The sequence below is a fragment of the Drosophila simulans genome, chromosome 2L (genome assembly GCF_016746395.2).
Source record: "Drosophila simulans strain w501 chromosome 2L, Prin_Dsim_3.1, whole genome shotgun sequence".
Classification (NCBI taxonomy): Eukaryota; Metazoa; Arthropoda; class Insecta; order Diptera; family Drosophilidae; genus Drosophila; species Drosophila simulans.
In genome coordinates this window covers 12338912-12358603 of record NC_052520.2, presented here as the reverse complement: position 1 = coordinate 12358603, position 19692 = coordinate 12338912, and the positions used below count along the sequence as shown (strand labels likewise).

Here is a 19692-nt window from a genome sequence, read left to right as displayed (position 1 = left end):
TAAGCTTTAAAGGAAAACCAGAATTATTTGGAAAAAGTAATGAAAAGTATTGGTAAGAAGGTCCAGGCCAATGTTTCTTTCGGATAAGTATAAACATAGATCTTTAATGGGTTTATCGACAGAGCCCCAACCAAAAATGCATTAACCAAAACAAAATCAGCTGATTTCGAACGTCATAACCCATACAATATATTTAATATTCCACAATGCAACAGCGTGGGAAAACCGTGAAATGCGTATGGAATATCTACAGTTAGCACACGGGTTATTGAGCCTTCAACGTGGCAACTTGTCATAGTCAAGTGGCATAGAGAGTCTCTTGCTGTCCCTTTCTGTCGCTGATGCTGCTGCTGCTGCTGCATCGCTTCACTGGATTTCAAAAGTTCTTTTGCCGTTACAGCAAACAGTCTCTCTTCGGCATTCGCTCTCTGCTGACAAAGCCGCATTTGTATGGTTTCGCTCTCTGTGTCTGAAATTCAGCTAAAAAGCTTTTGAAAAAGCAGCCATGTTGCTTTTTTATCGTCCATGTGTGTGTGTGGGTGTCTTGTCTGTTGGTATCTTACTCTCTCTCTCTCCTCTTATAAATTCACTGATTGGAAAGATTCGTTCCTCTGTTTTTTTTTTGGGCTTCCACAACCTTTTTTCAATGTTTATATCGCTTGTTTGTTTATTTTTCATGCATTTTTGTTTGCCTTTAACACGGCATTGCATTGCATATTGCATTGCGTCGCTGTCGAGAAAAAGGGTTCCGTAATAAAGATCGCAGACAATGTGTACAGTGAAGCCTCTGTGCAACGATTTCATGTTGCTGCTAATTCGGTTGGCAACCAAAGCAATTTAGTCCATATTTTCGTTCTATAGCTGGACTACCAAAATACTGATGTGTCAGTTAAATAAAATTTTGATTATATAGTGCACATGAACACGACTTAAATAAACCTTACAAGCATAGCACAATCCCTATAAAGCTTGTTTTTATATTTACGAGGTGTTTAGTGATTTTTATTGCAAGCTCCACTTTACCTGCCAAGCTTTGCTTTGTTGTGCTCTCAGTGGCTTTGCATTTGTGCAAAAACAACAGCTTAGTAAAACTCCCTCTCTCTCTCTCTCTGGGCTTCTCTTCCACCAACTTGGAAACTTCAAAAAGCCACCACCGAAAAGCTGTTGTAACCATTGTTGTTGTTGCTGCTGCTGCACGTTCAGCTCTCTTTTTGGCTCTCGCATGGCAGCGGATTGACTGCGAAGCGCAGCAGCGACGTCAACATTTTCAGTTATGCTGAGGAGCTCTTTCCATTCAAACACGAAAATCGCCTAGAAGTTAAAACTTCGAGTCGCTTTTGTCGCTTGGCCTTTTATTTTATTTCGTTGCTCAATTGTTGTTAATTAATTGTGTGAAAATTACCTATTTTTATCTGTGCGCCTGTGTTGCAATTCGTGTAAAAGAGAGAGGGAGAGTGGAAAATAGACAAAGCGAAATTGTTTTAACCGAAAAAGAACGAAAGCTGGGCGAAATTGTTTACACCAGCAGTCTAAACAATTCGCAAAAGTTCGCCAGACACTGAATATCAAAATCCAGAGAAAAGGAAAAACGGCGAAAAACGTCTCGCGCGCATTTTTAACTTTTTCACTCAGTGAGTGAGGAGTCCAGGAGAAAGCAGAGAGCGTGAGAGAGGGAGTTGCTGAATAACGAAAGCAGCCGCATTCAGCAAAAGAGAGAACCACTCTTTCGATTTTTATCGCTCTCTGAGCACACAAATAAAAGAGCTCCCCAGTTCGTTGTTTTTGTTTGTTCGGTGTGTTAAGTTAAAACATTAAAAAGGCCTACATAACTCGAACACCAAAAATACATGTGTGAATGCAAGTGAAACTCATTAAAAGGGAAGCTGGTAAAAAGAGAACCGAAATAACTGTTTGCACTGAAACCAGTGTTCGTGCTCTCCCAACTGTTTGTGTGTATATCTAATATCTAATAAGAACAAGCAGCTGGGACCTCCCCAAACAAATTTGTCAAATTAAACAATCGTGAAAAACCAAAATCCTAAGCAATTTGTAAACATATCGCTACTGAGCATTTAAAGCATAAAGTTCTTACAACTTTCAATAAGAACTACGGTAGAGAAAGAAGTCGTATTTAATTATCGTAATATCGATAATGAAAGCTGAAACCGGCAGCAATAATAATAATACCACAGTGGTCGTCAATATGGATTTCGATATGTATCCAAGTATTTCGGGCAAGCAACAGGATCCCGTTCGCGAAGTCGTTATGAAATATATCGATTACTTTCTGCCAGAGTGAGTATGCGATAGTTATCTTGATGTAAAAGATACAGCGAGCATTTAAAATTCGAAGTTATCATATTATAAATTTAATATATAAAATATAAATAAAGACGTCAATTAACGAATTTGTTAAAAATAGCCTGTGGGAAAACAAGCATTGGTTAGATAAGACGGGGTTATTGTCCAAGCTGATAGCAACCTGGCAAGAGGTCATTCCGAGAGAAAAAAGTGGGGAAAAAACAGTAGCTCTTTGTTATGCACCTGTTGGCAAACGCTATTATCTCTGAGATAAAAGTGTTTCTCTAAGCCACCGCCAGCTGGAACACTTTATGAATCTGTTTATATGGGTTGCTTGCTATTTTTGTTCAGATCCGAGATACTGCTTTACTGGCAGATTAAAGTTCTTATAATAAACTAGAACACCTAGGTTATCTTTATAGATACTTTAAAATGTGTAAGAATTATCTATTCTGAATTTATTTTATACCGTTTAGATAAACTTTATTGTTAGATCCCCAAAATAAAAGGTATTACATAGGCGTCATTACTTAGTGTTATATAATCATAAAATGGTTATGTATCATCGTCTGATGACTGACAAACCAAGTGCTGACTAATTTCAGATGTCTCCAGTGTCTGTTTATAGTAAACTGTCAAATTGGTGGCAGCTAATTTAAGCAAATTTGTGTGAACTACTGATCGGGCAAGGAAAACAAAACTTCAGACATCTAAGCGAACGACAATTGAGCAGGTGGCTATAAATAAATGGCGAAAATGTGTACTTCCGACCCGCAATCGATGTGATTCTCTGCTTAGGAAACCAATTAGCGAGTCCCAGACATCATGAAGTTCCATAATGGGCCCTATATTATATCCCGTGCATGGCAACGCAGCTAATCTTTTGATCTTTTTTTATTATATCTAAGTATGGCAATTTTACTCGAAGGTGCTAAGTTGTGGATGGCGAGGATAAATATCGATGGTTGGTAGTGCTGATTTCATAAGCATACATAAATATTTATCGGTTGGGTGAGTCGGCGGCTACTCTAAATATATTGGTAAATTGCGTGTGCGTTGATTACAATTGTTTGACTAAGCAGGGTACTGGGTGACCAGTGTTGCAAAGGAAAACTAAATCCCAGAAAATTAATTTCAACGGATTTTTATTTAGCCTGGCACTCAAGACACTGAGCTCCGAGTGGCTTGGCTGGAAAATCGCTTGACATATCCACTTTAAACCGTAGCGAATAATCGAATTATGTGCGAAAGACTGGTTACTGACCGCTTCCTGTCTATGGTGAGCCTTACATCACCGGGAAAACGGGCCAACGCATCGTTAGTTGAATAAAATACTATTTTTTGCACTGACCCCATTTTGCTTTTTGTCCGTTTCGTCCAGTTAGGCAACTTGTTGCAAACTTGCGTTTGCATGGGCGTAGATGATTCGGGAAAAGGAGGAGGAGGGGCAGCATCGAGGAGCAGGCCTGCCTGCCACGCGCCTCTTGCCACGAAGCCTGCCAAGTTGGCGACATTTCTTTGGTGGTTTCGCTGGCACTTTAAGGCTTCCTACAATAAGGCGGTAAAACTGAACCGGTCTTGGTCTTGGACTTCCATTTCGATTTACTCTTTATCGACTCTCTTTTCAGCAGTTTTTTTTTAAGTCGCCTTTTTATTTCCTTGCGGTGCAACCCTTTTGGCCGTTTCTATATATAGACTCTGATTTCATTTGTGCACCTTTTCACGACTTCCAATTTATTTGGGTCAGGGGCACATGGTTCCTTTAATTATGTTTTGCCCATTATTTATTCTTCATATATTATTTGCCTTTTTCTTTATTATTGTGTCTTAAATATCAATCTGTTATTTATGGGCAAAATGATGACGTATATTTTATTCAAGGTTATAAAAAATGTGTGTTTCATATGCTGATTTAGTTGATTTGCGCACTTACGTCTTAAGTGTAATACTGAAATTAAAAACAAGTACAAAACTTATTCGTTATATGATAAATATTTCATTCATTCATTCCTCTGCACAACTGAAAGTTTGTTATAAATTCACTTCCGTATTCCGAACTTTTTTTGCTTCTATTTTGCTGAACAATTTGTACGGTGTGTTTTCTTTTCGTTTGCCAACTTCCTGGAGTCGTAAACTCAGTGTCATCGTTCCCGACTTTTGAGATCCCCAAATGCAAATAAACACTCCACAAAATCATCGACGGCTTCGAAATTGCGAAGATGGCATGATGTACATATGTACATATGTACATATGTAAATATATATGAATATATGTCAAATTCTCATTTCGCTTACATCAGCAATGGCCTGACAACAATTTCGATATTTGTTTTTACTATTCATTGTTCGATTTTGCCAAGTCAGCGGAGGTCGTTTGCTGGGCAAGTAATTTGTATTTTTAGGAAGAAGTGCAGAGTCGCCATCCGCAAGTTTAAAATTTCGGAAACACTTAAAACAATTTGAGCCGTGTGATTCGCACAAAAAATCGCCGTAGTATCATGATATTTTGAATGAAAATAGCCAAGGGGAAAATGCCAAAGAGCAGCGACATTCTTCAAGGGATTAGCCTGGCACTTGGCCAGAGATTCATTCACATTTAATGCGCTTGTTCAGATCGTTTCGATTGGATTTGGATTGCAAACGATCTTTAAATTCAGCGAGTCAAAAAAAAAAAAGAAGAAAAAGTGGCACGTTTGTAAAAAGATGCCAAATGCAACATAAAATAGAAACGTAAATTACTTATTATTCAGCAAGTTTGTAAGGAAATTGTATAAAATAACACTGAGGCCGAAACTTGTGTTAACTAAATAGCTTTAAATGTAGCCGAACATAAAATAAATAAGTAATCTTTAAATTAGCACGAAAAGCTGAGCAAAAAAAAAGTAAATAAATAAATGACATCACTGATATTTTTACGAGCGTTCGATTGCGGCGTTTGAACCCCAATCAACTTTGCACTTTCTTCCCTCACTTTATTATTTATTCTTCTTCGTTTTGTATAAAAAAAATATATACATATACGTACATATATTATTCGTCGCTCTTTCTTTATTTTTGTTTGGCTGTACTTTCATGCTTTTACCATGTCTAATATTATTGGTCGGACTTCATGCTGATAACACCTGGCGAGATGATAACGACTCAAAGCAACAATAGATGCTCTAATGAGCCAGCTGTGCATGATTGTTATAGTTTGAATAGAGAAGTTCGAAACTATCAAAAGAGTATCTATAAGTTGGTGGTAGAAAAGTCAAAAAGGTGCTCCACTTAGAGAAACACTTTTTTTTAAAGTATTTGTCTAAATCTGTGCTGAAGTATTAAAAGTAGTTTTTGTTAAAATAAAGCTATTTTACATTTAGCTTTAAATTCAATTAACTAGTTCATTTTTATGAATACTATAAAGTTTCCTCGAACCAAAACCTATGTGTAATTAATGCACCCATTCACCTAAAAATAATAATTAAGTGTGTTATTTGTTCAAATTGCTGCCCACTTTATTATCGAACGAATTACATTTAATGGGCATGCGAAAAGCGAACTTTTCGGCAAAAAACTCCGCGTGTCCAGCGAGAACAACAACTACAACAATGGCGCCATTGACCGGTGTCCAAAATGACATTGGCGAATGAATGTTTTTTTATTTTTTCCGACTTTTGTGTTTGTGTGCCCATAGCCCAAAGAAAGAGAACAAAAGTCACGACATGAGTCATTGCACTCGCACTCGCACTCGATGCGTGTGGATGCAATGGCGAGACTTTTACTTTCTACGCGCCTTGTTTTTCCCAGGCAAGGCGACAGATGATATGGAAAGTCGTAAACTAAGTTCCCTTGACTCCTCCACGCGGGTTAAGAAACTTTCCGCCTTTCGTCCTTGCCGGGCTGACTCAGGGGGTAAATCACAAGGATACCCCATCCCTCCCTGTCCGTCGGCTTTCGAAAACGAAACACTCATAATTTTGGCTTGGTATTCCACTCGTTCTGGATTGCCCAGCCGACTTCTTCCACTGACTTTAATTATTTTGCACGATACTATTCCATTCCACTTAAATGAATTGCATTTCAGCAAAAGCATCAACATCACGATGTGTTTATCATAAAAGTGCATATTTAATGGTTATGGTTTTATTTTGTATATACTGAAGTAAAGAATGCTTAAAAATTTCTGGATAAAAATAATATAAGCATATAATAATGTTAAATTTATTATATACATAGAATAGGGATGTATATATAAGACATACACATATAAGAATGTTATAGGGATATTTCCTACGTGACCAGGGCGTTTGCTAATTTGGGCAACCGTATAGATATTGCTTTCCAATGATTCATTGCTCTATTATTTCAGATAGGTGTAACTATCTTATAGCCATCTACTTCGATGACACACTCCATTGTATCGTGCCATTTCTATAATTAGAAATTATTGCGTATGGCAAGCATTTTTTGAGGCTCAAATCGAATCCAATTCGTTTGATAAAGTGAGGGCCAGTTTAGATATGAACAATATAAATTAGCTGATTGATTTCTAATGGAAAAATAGAATATTTATATTGGATTATGAATCTTAAAAAGCAATACCAATTTGTTGATTCAGTTTGATTTACACTTATTCCAAAATTTCTGAAAATACCAGAATGCTAAAGCATTCAACTATTGATTGAACATACTAAATGATTTCCTTCATCGAATTGCAAGGTATTCAAATTGATTTTGCATTTTATATAATGCCATTTCCTGCGTCTTTTCTAGTTTCCTTCAGTGTTGCATAATGGTTTGTCAATCGATCGAAATAATTTGCACTTTTGCACTCAGTAATTAAAGAATTGATCAAATTGTAGTCGTGGCACGGGGAAAACCCGATTTGGTTGCATAAAAATCATCATATCGGATTTAAATTCAATCAAAATGTCTGAACACCTTCCACACCACATTCATCTTTCACTTTTGTCTTATGACAACTTAATTGCTCATTTGGCATTGCAATTAGATGGGGAGATTTGCGTTTTTTTCGGAGTTCGCGGTTTTTTTTTTAATGCGAAGTAGAGGAAGTTTTATTGTCATATTGACCTCAATTTACGGCTGTCATCAGCAAGGTCGGATCGCCAAAAATAACTTCCATTCGAAGGTCATTAGCTAAAGTTTGTTCGGCGGTCAGAAAGTAGGCAGTAAAAAATAGTTATTTGATTTGTTTTTAATTGAGTCGTTAGATGATGAGGGACTATTAAATATTTGAAAAAAGCAATGCTACAACAAAATAACATTAAAAGTATACATACAAATATATTAACTATTTACTTATTTATTTCAGTGCATCTGGAACTAGTGCAGTTGCGATTGATAACAAAATCGAGCAGGCAATGGTAAGTTTTAATTAAATTACTTTCATTAAGTTTAAACATTTATAAATACAGCGATTAACTCATTATTTGAACACAAAAGACTGACAAAATGAACAGCTCCAAATTGATAAGAAGTTGAAAAAACATGAAATCGTTAATCTTCAAAAAGGGCAACCATGTTCATAAAAAAGTGTTATCAGGCAAAAATGAAGAAAAAACGTCGGAAGACGTCATGAGCTGAGCCTTTCAGTGTTTTTCAACTTTTGACCATGAAAACAGTCGCTTTTTTCCAAGACAAACGGTGCGTACTCTTGATGGTCCATTCTTAATCTCGATTAGGCAAGGTCTCAAGTCTCAGAAATCCAAAAATAGCTACAAGATACACGAAAAGCCCAGCGAAAAGATGTTCGAGTGGGGCGCCATGCTCACAAAAAAAAAAAAAAGATACAATTCAATCAAGTGGCCCTCCTTCTTCATTCTCGGCCTGAAGTACAAATTTAGTTCAATTGAATTGTATTTGCTTTGTACTGAGATGGCATGCATTTCAATGGAGGATTCTATATTTAGACCCAATTAAAAGACAGTACAAGACTCTCAAAACAATGAACAATCCGCAGAGATGACAATTGGTTTTGAGTCGTTTTCAATGAACTGAAATGAACTGTGGTGAGAGTTATGAATGGAAATTCACATTTTCGGGCTTGTTCATACAATGAACAATCGAATTTATCTCAAGTGGGCAATCTAATCGAACTGGTAATCGCTTTCGCAATCAGTCAAAATAAAAGTTTCAATGATTTTGAATGACCTATAGTCAGTATTTTGTGGCTAACAAACAAAATTGTTGCCAACCCTAATGGAATTAGTATTGAAGTATTTGCTATCAGCAGACGATTTAATATTATCTTCAATTTACATTAAAAGTAGGAAAGGAGGTGTATCTGTGAAAATGCACGAGCCTATTAAAGATACTTCATCCATAAAAACCATAATTCCATGAATTTAAGGCTTTTTTTTTCACATGCCTTGGCTAAAACCCAAATCATATTGCTCTTTTGTCAATAAATCATCGTGATTGCTTATTTATGATACCAAGTAGCGGAGTTGATAGAAAATTCCAAGCGGAACTCTTGATGACACATTTAGCGCAGTGGCAACTGGCTGCTGCATGTTGTTTGATTTTGCCTCATTTAAAGTCAATCAACTTTTCCTTTTCCACGAAATTCAATTGAGAAAGAGTGTCTGTGTATCTGTGCCTCTGTTGCAGTTGCAACTTGCCACCCATAATGGTCATTTGGGTCAATTCAATTGCTCTCCCCACTTTCTTTGGGCCGACGCATTTCATTTTGATTCTCTTCTTTCTTTTATTTTGTATTTTTTCTTCTGTTTTGGAATTCCTTTCTAGCCACCTAGAAATGTTTTTTCCTCCTTCTTCTTTTTTTTTATTCACTTTGTGAAAGTATTTTCCCCAAGCGCATTCCGTTTTTCCTTCAATTTAACTCTTGTTGGCCGCAGAATTTATGCGCTTAATTCTGTTGTTGCTTTTGACCTTGGTGTGGCAAGAAATAAAAAATAATATTTTATACGAGGCTTTTTGAGGCTGATTTTTTTATGAGAGCTCCCTTCCCGGCGGCGCTTATCAGGCTTTGTCTTGTTTACAAAATGGCAGACTGTTTTTTCTGTGTGGATTGCTTATCTCACAAGCGCCAACAAATGCCACACTTCAAATATGCCATAAATTGTTTGCCAATTCAAAAGCAAATAAAGGCAAGAATGTGAATATACATATAAGAATCGTATTTGCTTGCAGATAATTATTGAAATTACTCAACTCAATCATGGAAATCATCGATTTGGCTTTTTGGTGTAGCTTTTGTGTGTTTTTTATTTGTCACACATTGCGAGACAAATGTCCGCCTTTTGTTATCTTTGCAACTTTTTTTGGTGACTAAAAATGATTTAATTTCTCAAAAACAAGTTTATTTAGTTTATTTCACTTGAGTCATGATGTGCTCTATTACATTTGCCGCCAGGTGTAGCCCCAATTTCATTCAGGAAAGTTCTCTAACCCCGAGCAGATGTCGCATATCATTCATATTTTAGGACACTTCCCATTTCTTGATCTGCTTTCTTTCGGATGTATATATTTAGTATATAAACTCATTCCGTTTGGTTCAGTTGTCACGTAGTGGACATGAGCCAACAGATTGCGGATTACGAATTGAGTCTGAAACAAATGAGATGAGTTTTTTAGCCATTTGTTGCCTACGCCCAACAAAGGCGCGTCAAATGAAATGTAATTTATTTGCACCAGCGACAGTCTTTTCCTGTTTTACAAATGCATAAGAAACGATACGGAAGCGTTTTGCTTCCTTAAAAAACAATTCGTTTTTATATTTCCCTTTTATTATTCCTTTAACACTTATCAATCATCAAGCAAGTGACGTCACTTATTTTCGATTTTTTTTTTTGTGTATTTCTCGGCTTTATTGAGCTGCGATCAACATTTAATGATGATAACAACCAGAACAGGCGATCGCAGACTTTGTCACTGCTGCCTATACATGTATGAAGTGCAATCTTAAGCTAGACAGCTACTCACACGTTCTATTTTCCATGCTAATCTTTTCTGCGTCGAAGAAAACAATGTTTTCTTTAAATGGAATAAAAGAAACGGTAATAGAAACCATGGCGCCAATGATTAGGTTGTTCCTCCCATACTCAAGTAGATTGATAAGGTTTTTAGGTTATGCCAATATTTAATTATCGATTTGAACTGGCGCAAACAATAGAAATAGAGAGAATATTTACTATAAACTTATCAGCTTAAACGAACGAAGGAAGAATGTAAGCTAAACCTTGATGGTTTATTACTTATGATAATGCGAATTGAAGGTTTAATGAATAATTAGCTATTTCACACTTAATATGCCTTTACATTTCTAATTTCTTACAAATATTTTTAGTGCCCAATAAAACAGCTTTCGTTTACGCCCAGTACGAGTATCATAAAGTCCCAAAATTTCCTAACCAATCTCAAAAGTCGAAGAAAAAGTTGTGAAAAACAACATGATAGCGATGATAAGTTGATTTGCTAAGACAACTTAATGACTTAATGACATTAATGTGGCTTTATTTCGCCCGATGTGCGGATCGAATGGCTTGACTTTTGTCGAGCCCCTCGCTGGCTGGCTTTACTCTTCCACTTAAGTGAAAAACAAAATGCAGAACCCATAAACAAGACCATAAAAAGCATGACAGATAAGATAAAAATAAAACCTATTGGCCTGGTCGGGTTGTGCTGTGCTGGGTTTTTACCACTCGATTTGTTCGGCCTCTGTTATGTTTGTCCAAGTGTGGGGAGTTTCAGCTAAGGCGAACTGGAAAAACAATCCCTAGGAATAGTGTTAAATAATTTACTTTTCCTCGACAGCCAGACATCAGCCGATAAGAACAGCAGACAATCGGTTGAGGGAAAACAAAGATGGTTGCATAATAATGTTGGCACTGGAATGGCCAGAAAGATGGGTAAATATCGGCCTAAGTCTGGCTTTACACTATATATGTATCTCTTGCACACAAAAGTGTGTTCTGGCCACGTGCCTTTGTGAAGTCTTTGCCTGATCTCTTATGGAATCATGGAATCACAGATGTCCGCTGCGATTCATGTGCGGTTGTGTTCAAGTATCTATAACCAATGCTTAAGTAGGCACAACGCGTCATTATCCAGCAATAGATGTATCATGATCTGTTGCTCAGTCCGTCTAATTGCATTGACAATGCACAGCACCGCAATTTTCAAACAATTGACGTCAGAATCGATACAATATCGGAGGTCGGTCGGTCACTTTTTTCCTATCCCAATCCCAAATGGTTCGGGCCAGTTAAGTGCTAATTAGACGTGGCACTGCCGCAAAGGCACCCGCTGAGTCGCCTTTGTTGGCGCTGCGTGTCTATCAGTAGATCTAGTCTGGTCTATAGTTTATAGCTCTCACAGTTCTAGCGATGGACTCGTGACTTCAAACAATGCAGAAATGTATGTTTTTGGGTCACAGGGAAAGACCCTGTTGTCCCAAATATTAAAATTTATTTATTGTAAAGGTACTTTATCAAAAAGGTAAACCATAAATAGCCTTATCGATTTTTTAAAATATTTTTCGCATTTATTCCATATATCGATAGTTATCGTGTGGTAAATGTTACATCGTGATAACAAATTTGTCGATTATTTTTGATAGAATGCCTGAATAGGGATAGAATTTAATTTGACCTGCTTTTATTTAAACCTTAAACCAACAGTTAGCTACTGTTGCATCATTTCAACTAGAACACATTAAATGTCAAGCTCTGGACTTTGTAACAGCCACCGCTCTGACGTCATCTACTTAGCCATAAATTGCGTCACAACGTGCAGTATCTCATGATGCCCGTATGATGATTTTTAGTGCTATCGTGTAATACATAATACATGTGGACACACGTTTTACACAAAATCCCCACCAGATATTCTCTACAACACGAAGAAATTTGATTCTGGCCTTTTGTTTTATTTCCCCCACTTTGTCTTCGAGGTCGGCGACTTTCAATTCACACGAATTGCAAGTGGAATTGTGGCAAGTAGTGCGCTACTGCACGGAGAAAGGTAAACGGGCAATGAGCTAAACATTTTCCAAACGGCGATGAGCTCACGCCACCAACCAACCAACATCCCAACCGACAGCAGCGAGAACTCCCCTAATGACTCACAAATGCCACAATTTTCCGAGAAAATTTCACTGCAATTAGAGTTCATGCGAGCAAAGTTTTCCCCCGAATCGAACTTCAAGGCTGAATCCGTGGGTGTTTTGCAATTGGGTGTGAAGTTCGGGTGTTTTGTGCTTGCAATGCAATGTTGTGCTAGGTTGAAACTTGTTTCGACCCACCTCCTGCTCTCCTGCCCCTTCTAAAATCCAAGCTAAACACACTCTCGACCGGACCAGACGTTCAACATTTATTTATTTTTTGAGTTTGTTTTTTTATTTTGCAGCCAGACGAGATAGCCTTTAGTTTAAGTTGCAATTGTCGTTCGAGCTGGCCGCTGTTTTTGTTTGTACGTGCATTGCAGCTCCAAAAGTGGGTCAGTTTTATCGCCAATACATGTGTCTATATGCCCATATTGTATACTACTCGTAGTATAGTTGTGTGGACCCGGTGCAGTTGATTTTCGTTTATGTTTGCCTGCTAGCTGCAGTCCACTGTTGCCAAGCGCTCTCAATTTCCATAAACTACGAATGCAAATGCAACTAACTTTGCCACTGCGATCGTTACTGCACAAAAATGCCATGTGAAAGCCTTCGTAAAACTATTTGAAAGATTTTCCCAGATTTAGCGCATTTCCCATATCTAATTAACCTAATGGGATTGAAGTTGCAGATAGTGTGGAAAACTTTAACCAGAACACATTCACATTGTTTGAGATAAAGCCAAATCATTAGAGAATTCTGCTTTATCTGCTCACTTTGTGATGTAAGCTCTGTTGTCTGTGCATTTTAGAAATTATCAAAGAATTTTGCCGGAATGTACATATATTTATTTTTTAATTATTGCAAAACATCAGAAAAAGAGATTAATAAACTGAGGTCTGTCAGCATGTCTGTTCATATAAACTATTGCATTTTAATATCATATATTAGCAGATAATTAGCCAACAATCTGCTAGCCAAAATAGTTTTCCTCAATATCAAAATTAATTAGACATTAAGGCAATAAATCTACAGTTTGGATGGATGGCTATTTTCTCTAATTCGACAGTCCTGTCTGCTTTAATGCGGAACTTAAAAACCAAAATTAAAATGCCTAATGCTTGCCAAAAACGTTTTCTAATTCGAAACACTTTGACTTTCAACCCGATATCGATGTGGCTTTTATATTTCACTGGGCAGTGTTAAATATTAAACAAGTTTGGTGAACGTCACAATCTGGTTTTATGTCTGTTGGTTAAATGAAAACGAAGTAAAATCTCTAGCACAGTCGTTCGATTTGAACGTTTGCCTTCGGTTAATCCCCCAGTCGTAGAAGTCAATTTGATAAATGTGGCTTAGATGTGTTGACCTTTGTGCCATATACGCTGAACTCTAGCCGATATCTTCCGTCTTTGTTCGCCACGCAATCAGGCGAGAAAAATCATTAAAAAAAAGCGCGCTTAAAATGCAGGAAGCAAAGCTCAATGTATTCTTAATCGCTTTTAATTTGCAAACATGAGTGGGATGATAAATCGAGCAAGACAAAAGGCAATCAAAAGTAAGCACGAGACCCTGAAAGGTGTTTTTCAACTTTAAACTGTCCTAGACCTTCTGAACTCTGGAGTGATTTGAAAACAATTTCCAAAATGTTTGTAGGAGGTGTGTTCGAGTCAAAAAAAAGGCGTGCTTTCACAGAAACGATTTCTCCTCTCGAGTAAACAATTATTTTTTTGGCCCATGGCCTGTGTGCCATTTTGCACAACAACTAAATATGTCAATCAGCTGTCCAACTGTCACACACAACTGTACTTGACAACCACTAAAGTTTTTCAATTTTTGTTTTTGCCCATTTTTCGATTCTGCCATCGCGTTGCCAAGCAGAAAACTCAGCAAAATTATTCATTCACGCAAAAATGGTTCAAAAACCGAAATGGAAATATTATTATTGGGAAATGACAAAAACAGTTGCTGACCTAATTATATATATTTTTTTGCGCCAGACAATAATGCCCCCAATAAGCATCGAACAAAAATTAACTAAAAATGCTATAAATAAACAACAGTTTATATTATTTGCAAAAACTTTCATCTTTTTGCCGTTATGCCTGCCTGCCTGCCTGCATATACATTTTAAGTAATTTATTATTATTAAATTGATGGGAGCAATTTGTTTGCTGGTTCAGGGTCCGATTTGTGGATCTGTTTTCGCGTTTTTGGCGGCACTTGCTTTCTAATTGGGTTAGTGACATCACAGTGCGGGAGCGAAAACCAGTTTGTTGTCGGAGTTTAAAGTTGTTCAATTTCGTATTGTTTATATGTGGGCTACCTACCTACCTGATGGATTTGCCAATGAAATCGGGCAGGGATATAAAAACGCTTTAACGATCTCCGATAAGTTTCAGGTTTACTCTGAGTCAAGGATGGCCAATTACGCGGTCTTTGATTTTTAAATTGAGATAATAAACAGTCAGTGTGGCAACTAATAAAACTAATAGGATAGGCACTATTTTCTCTATCCCTTTAAATTTCTCTCTAACTATAATGCAGATAATTAATCATTAGCCAAAGAAAAAGCCAAGCTATGTTTTATATGCCTACGAGCGTGCCAATTAAGATAGCGATTTAGCATATTTTTAAGTGCACTGCTGACATAAATTAATTGTAAATGGGCAGCAGCGCCATCGACTGATTTAAAAACATGCGTTAATCGATTTTGGCTGAGGTGCGACCGGACTGGATTTTTTATTTATTTTTCATTTATTTCGGGGACCTGTTCGACAACTCACTTGCAAATGATCTTAGCTGGTGGACCCAGCTGATCTCAGATCTGCGATCGCAGATCTCAGTCGAGTTGAGAAAATCACAAATGCGCTGCGTGTGCGTGGCGTGCGCGTTGGCAATTGGCCGAGACACACCTACCTCACCTGAGTTCGCCGGACTTGTATGTACATCCATATGTACATACGTACATACATATACATATGTGATTTAAATTTGGCCATGATCGAACGCCAACGCGAAACGCGTTTGGCCCGAGACATGGCGATCTCACTCGCACTCAAATCGCTCAAAAAAACTTAAAAAAAAAGATTTTGCAATGCATGATTAATGTGTGCGTTGGTTTGTTTGCTCATTCCCTGGCTTTGTCTTTCGCTTTATTTTTGGGCCTTTTGCATTTTAATTGACACCAATATGTCATTTGAGGCAACACGACGAAGCGAGCTGGCAATCCGCCGGTGGCACCACAGAAAGTTTATATGCCTACCCCCCAACCAGGCATTTCTATTTTGTTATGGCCCCGCCTTTTGCGCTACGTCGCTGCGAAAACAAAACGCCAATAAATATATCACAGAATGGTGTGTTTGTGCTTTTATAACTATGTACATATGTATTTATGTATGTGAGTGTGCTAAGACCCCCACATAAAACTGTGGCGACTTTAGCTTCCGCATTATAACTCAACTACAAACATATTAAGAAACGTTTGTCTGCCACGGAAAATTTCTCAAGAGAAATTCCTCAGGAAATCTCAAAACAAATGTTCAAAAAAAAAGTGTTCGAAATTAGTTTTATATTCGAAATCAATAGCGAATCTATCAATGAATAAAAAGTAGTCATTACAGAAGAGTATCAGTTTCAGAATAGTAACGATTCATAGTAGGTACATACATATATTGCCAGTTGATTAGTGACGAGTGCCAATTTTCGAAAGAACAAAATATTCCACTTGTTATTTACTATATTCGCCGGCATAAATATTCCTAGAAATTTATTTTCCCGCTGACTGTTTTATTTATTTGCCTAAGAATAAATTCGACAATAATTCTGTTTACACATTTTTGACACTCGCTATTCTGCTTCTTCTCTTTGCAGGTAAGCAAAACAATATTTTCTAATATAAAATCAACAAATTTTGTTGTTCTCTGGTCTGCGTAAGTCAATTAGTAACCCATATATTTTCGTGCATATATTAAATTCGCTTAAATATGCATATGTACACGAATGAAATTATTCCACATACAAATTGAATAACATTCAATTAAAACGGAAACGGAAAATGATCGAAAATATTCCGCACCATAACTGAAGGAATGCAAATTATGTTGACATCTTTGAATAGTTCTTGTTAGGTTAGGGGAAAGAGGTAAAATGTGCGATCTGGCGTTGTGCCGAAAATAGACATAGAAAATATATAGCAAAACAAAATAATTAAGTTCTTCATCCCCGAAATATATCATCCAAAAAGAGCGTGCTAGAAATAAAGCGCCATCTGGATGAGAGAGTTTCTGAATACCCTAACGAAAGATTCCACTTTTATCACTTACTGGATTTCTTTCGAAATTAACAGAGTGAATCCTCAAAGTGAGTAAGCTCTTTTGAAGGGTATACAGTGGAGTGCGAATGGGAAAAATGGGGAACTGAACTATTATGCCGAAAGCTTAAAGGCCCCATTTATTTGGGTGCAGAACACTAAATAGTAAACACACAAATCGAACGATACACACAGACTTCTATCAAATAGTGTTATTGTGACTGCCTCGATTGGCCTTGAATAATTCATGATTATTTGTGGGCATTTTTTTTCTTTTTTTTTTTTTTTGTTCGCTTTCGAGTTTTAATTTTTCCCTAATGGTTGTTTTTGTATGGCTCTTCATTTTGTTTTGTTTGTTAGTTCTCTTTTATTTTATTTTTTGATAGTTCCTCTTTGTTCAGCTCATTTGTTTACCAAGTTTTGAGACCCTTTTGGCATAGGTGGAAAAAGAACTTTTGATTTGTGACCAAATATTTGATAGGGGTAATTGTATTCTAGGAAGGCATAATAAAGTTGAATATTCAGGGTCTTCAATATTCCTCATGACTCAGAGTTAATTTCAAACACGACCAAATTGGAACTCAAGTCAAAAATAGCTTAAAAAATTGCATAATGTTTATGTTTATATATAATGAAATTTTTACCAGAAAACAAATAGTTTTATGTTCCAACAGTTTAATATTTTTGAGTAATTGGGTTTTGGCGTGTTTGTCCTTAACCCAAAAATCATCTGTATGTTGTCGCCAATACTCAAATAAATTCTCAGAAATTTTCTCAATTAAATTATAGTGCAAAAAAATGGTCACAAGGATGAGAGGCACTAACAAATTGAATGCAAATTCAATGAGTTCTTATTATTAAACCAAAATAAACAAGAGAAAGTAACCAAAGAAACAAACAAAAAATAGAAACATCGGAAAGATTCAGGTCAAGATGAAAGTCTATTCAACTGAATTGCCTAAAAATAAGCCAAGCAAATGATACGTATGTATATCCAAGATATATCGTTTATATAGAAAGGATTTCCAAGTAATGTTAGATATATATTTTTTTGGCGCATAAACCTTGAAAAGTCGCGACATCTTTGCGATGCTTGACACTCGGCCAGAAGTTAATTAGCCACACACGTGCCGTGGTCGTATCCCACGAATTTACAACAAATTCGTGGGCATTCGAATGCAATTAGCGGTCGGGCCCCTCTACCTGCATCTTTGTTTACCTGTGAGTGAGAGGAGTACCTCTTTGTGGCTGTCGAGGACCGAACTGCTGGCCAATAAAACGATTTAATGGCTCTCACCGAAACTGCAGCAGCCGGATAATTTAAATGCAATTTGCACTTTTATTTTTATCTTCTTCCTGTCCCGACTGACGCATTAGTTTTGCATGAGATGATTGCCAAAAAAAAAACCAGGTATTCAACAAGATTTGTATGACCTGTAGTTTCATTTGAGCCGGGTTACGGAAAAGGTTAGGATTAGTCGTTGTTTATCCAAGGAGCCATTTAGATATTGAGATTGGCGGCTAAAATAAACAATAAATTTAAACTTCTGCCACAAAAAGAGGGAGTACTACTTGGTGGTGCAACCCAATATGCCATACCTCTTTTCAAGGAAAACTAATTAATCGTATCAAATTGATTCGTCCATCAATTCGAAAATATTGTCAGAAATTTTAATATTTGACAAACTGCACATTTCGTTGGCCCATTTTCTTGTTAATTTTCCTGTTTCTTGATCCATTTCTTTGAAACTAATATGCCACTAAATAAATAGTTCCTTGACCAACTTGCATCCCACGTATAAGTTCTTATTTATTTCACTTCTCTCCTATTTACAGTTCTCACCACTTTACTCATTTTATTGCTGATCGCATCACACCTGTCGATCACCTGTTTGCAATTTTCAAAAATCGAACTTATACATACCCATTTTTTTTTTTGCTTGTGCCAAATAACGTCCCAGACAAATGTTTGACTTGGTCGAAAAAAGGGAAACCGTTTGATGGACATATTGACAGACAGCTGCTTCGACTTTTAGTAGCCATTTACATACACAAATATACAAATATTTATAAATGACCCATGTTTCAAGGTGTTCCCTTGGCCGCTCAACACAAATAGCAGCCGTTATCAACCTAATAATAATAATAAAAAGAAAACGGAACTGTCAAATGTTCTTATCAATATATATGTATGTATTTATATAGGCTGAAAAGTGAGCTAATCACAAAACGAAACTTGTTCTAAGCGGACTCAACTAAAAGCGAATTCTTTGTTTTGATTTTTATTCGATTTTGTTGTTACACAGCTGCTGACGTATGGTTGCCTGCTAAATGGCAAACAATTGAAATTCATTAAAAGCAAATCAAAGGCGAAAATTGTCTGAAGCATTCCCCAGTTGAAAAAAAAAGAACTGAACCACTATCAACTTATCTGCTTATGCGTCTCCTTATCAGTTTGCCTTTTCGTCCAGCTAAACTTTGTGGAACGTCTTTTTAGGTGCGATTCGTTTAATGTGTTTCCTTATCAGCCAGCTCATCATCCCATTTCCCTGTTGCGTGATTCCAAGATCCAAAGATCCCATATATTTATTCCATTCGTCTCTTTCAAATCAGCAAAGTTTGTTTACCTCAAAAATTGGCCCATCCAAGGCTGGAATCGAAAATGATGTGTTAGAATACTGAAATAGAATAGAATTCTCGTTTGCGTAGGCTTTTAGATTTGTTCAAAGATATATGTATGTATTTTTCTAAATGATTTATTTAAACTAGGGCAGAAATATGTAGTTTAGATATATATATATACCTAATAATTAGCTATATATTTTAGACTGGCGCGTGTCGCGATGATTTCCCTCCGATTCGAAGGCACGTGGATGGATGGATGGACTGGGGGCAGGGGATCCTCCTCCTAAACTCTCTCCCCACACAGAGTCTTATCAATTTGTACTGAGCCGCCGTCAGTCAGTTGTAATTGTCTAATTGTATCTATTTGATACTGATAGCGAGAGACACACGC

The 19692-nt window shown here is 36.9% G+C and overlaps 1 protein-coding gene across 7 annotated transcripts in view; it reads left to right on the top strand.

Moving 5' to 3' along the window:
* The window catches only part of LOC6732105 (protein bunched, class 1/class 3/D/E isoforms), a 90725-nt gene that overhangs the window by 61987 nt on the left and 9046 nt on the right, over positions 1-19692 (top strand). For 6 of the 7 annotated variants that reach the window (XM_016178352.3, XM_039298367.2, XM_016178350.3 and 3 more), the window contains one exon: positions 7613-7664. In XM_016178352.3, coding sequence (XP_016024771.1) covers positions 7613-7664 — 52 coding nt within the window. Of the gene's footprint in view, positions 1-1210; positions 2296-7612; positions 7665-19692 lie in introns of those variants that run through there. The other variant, XM_016178355.3, reaches the window with a different exon arrangement.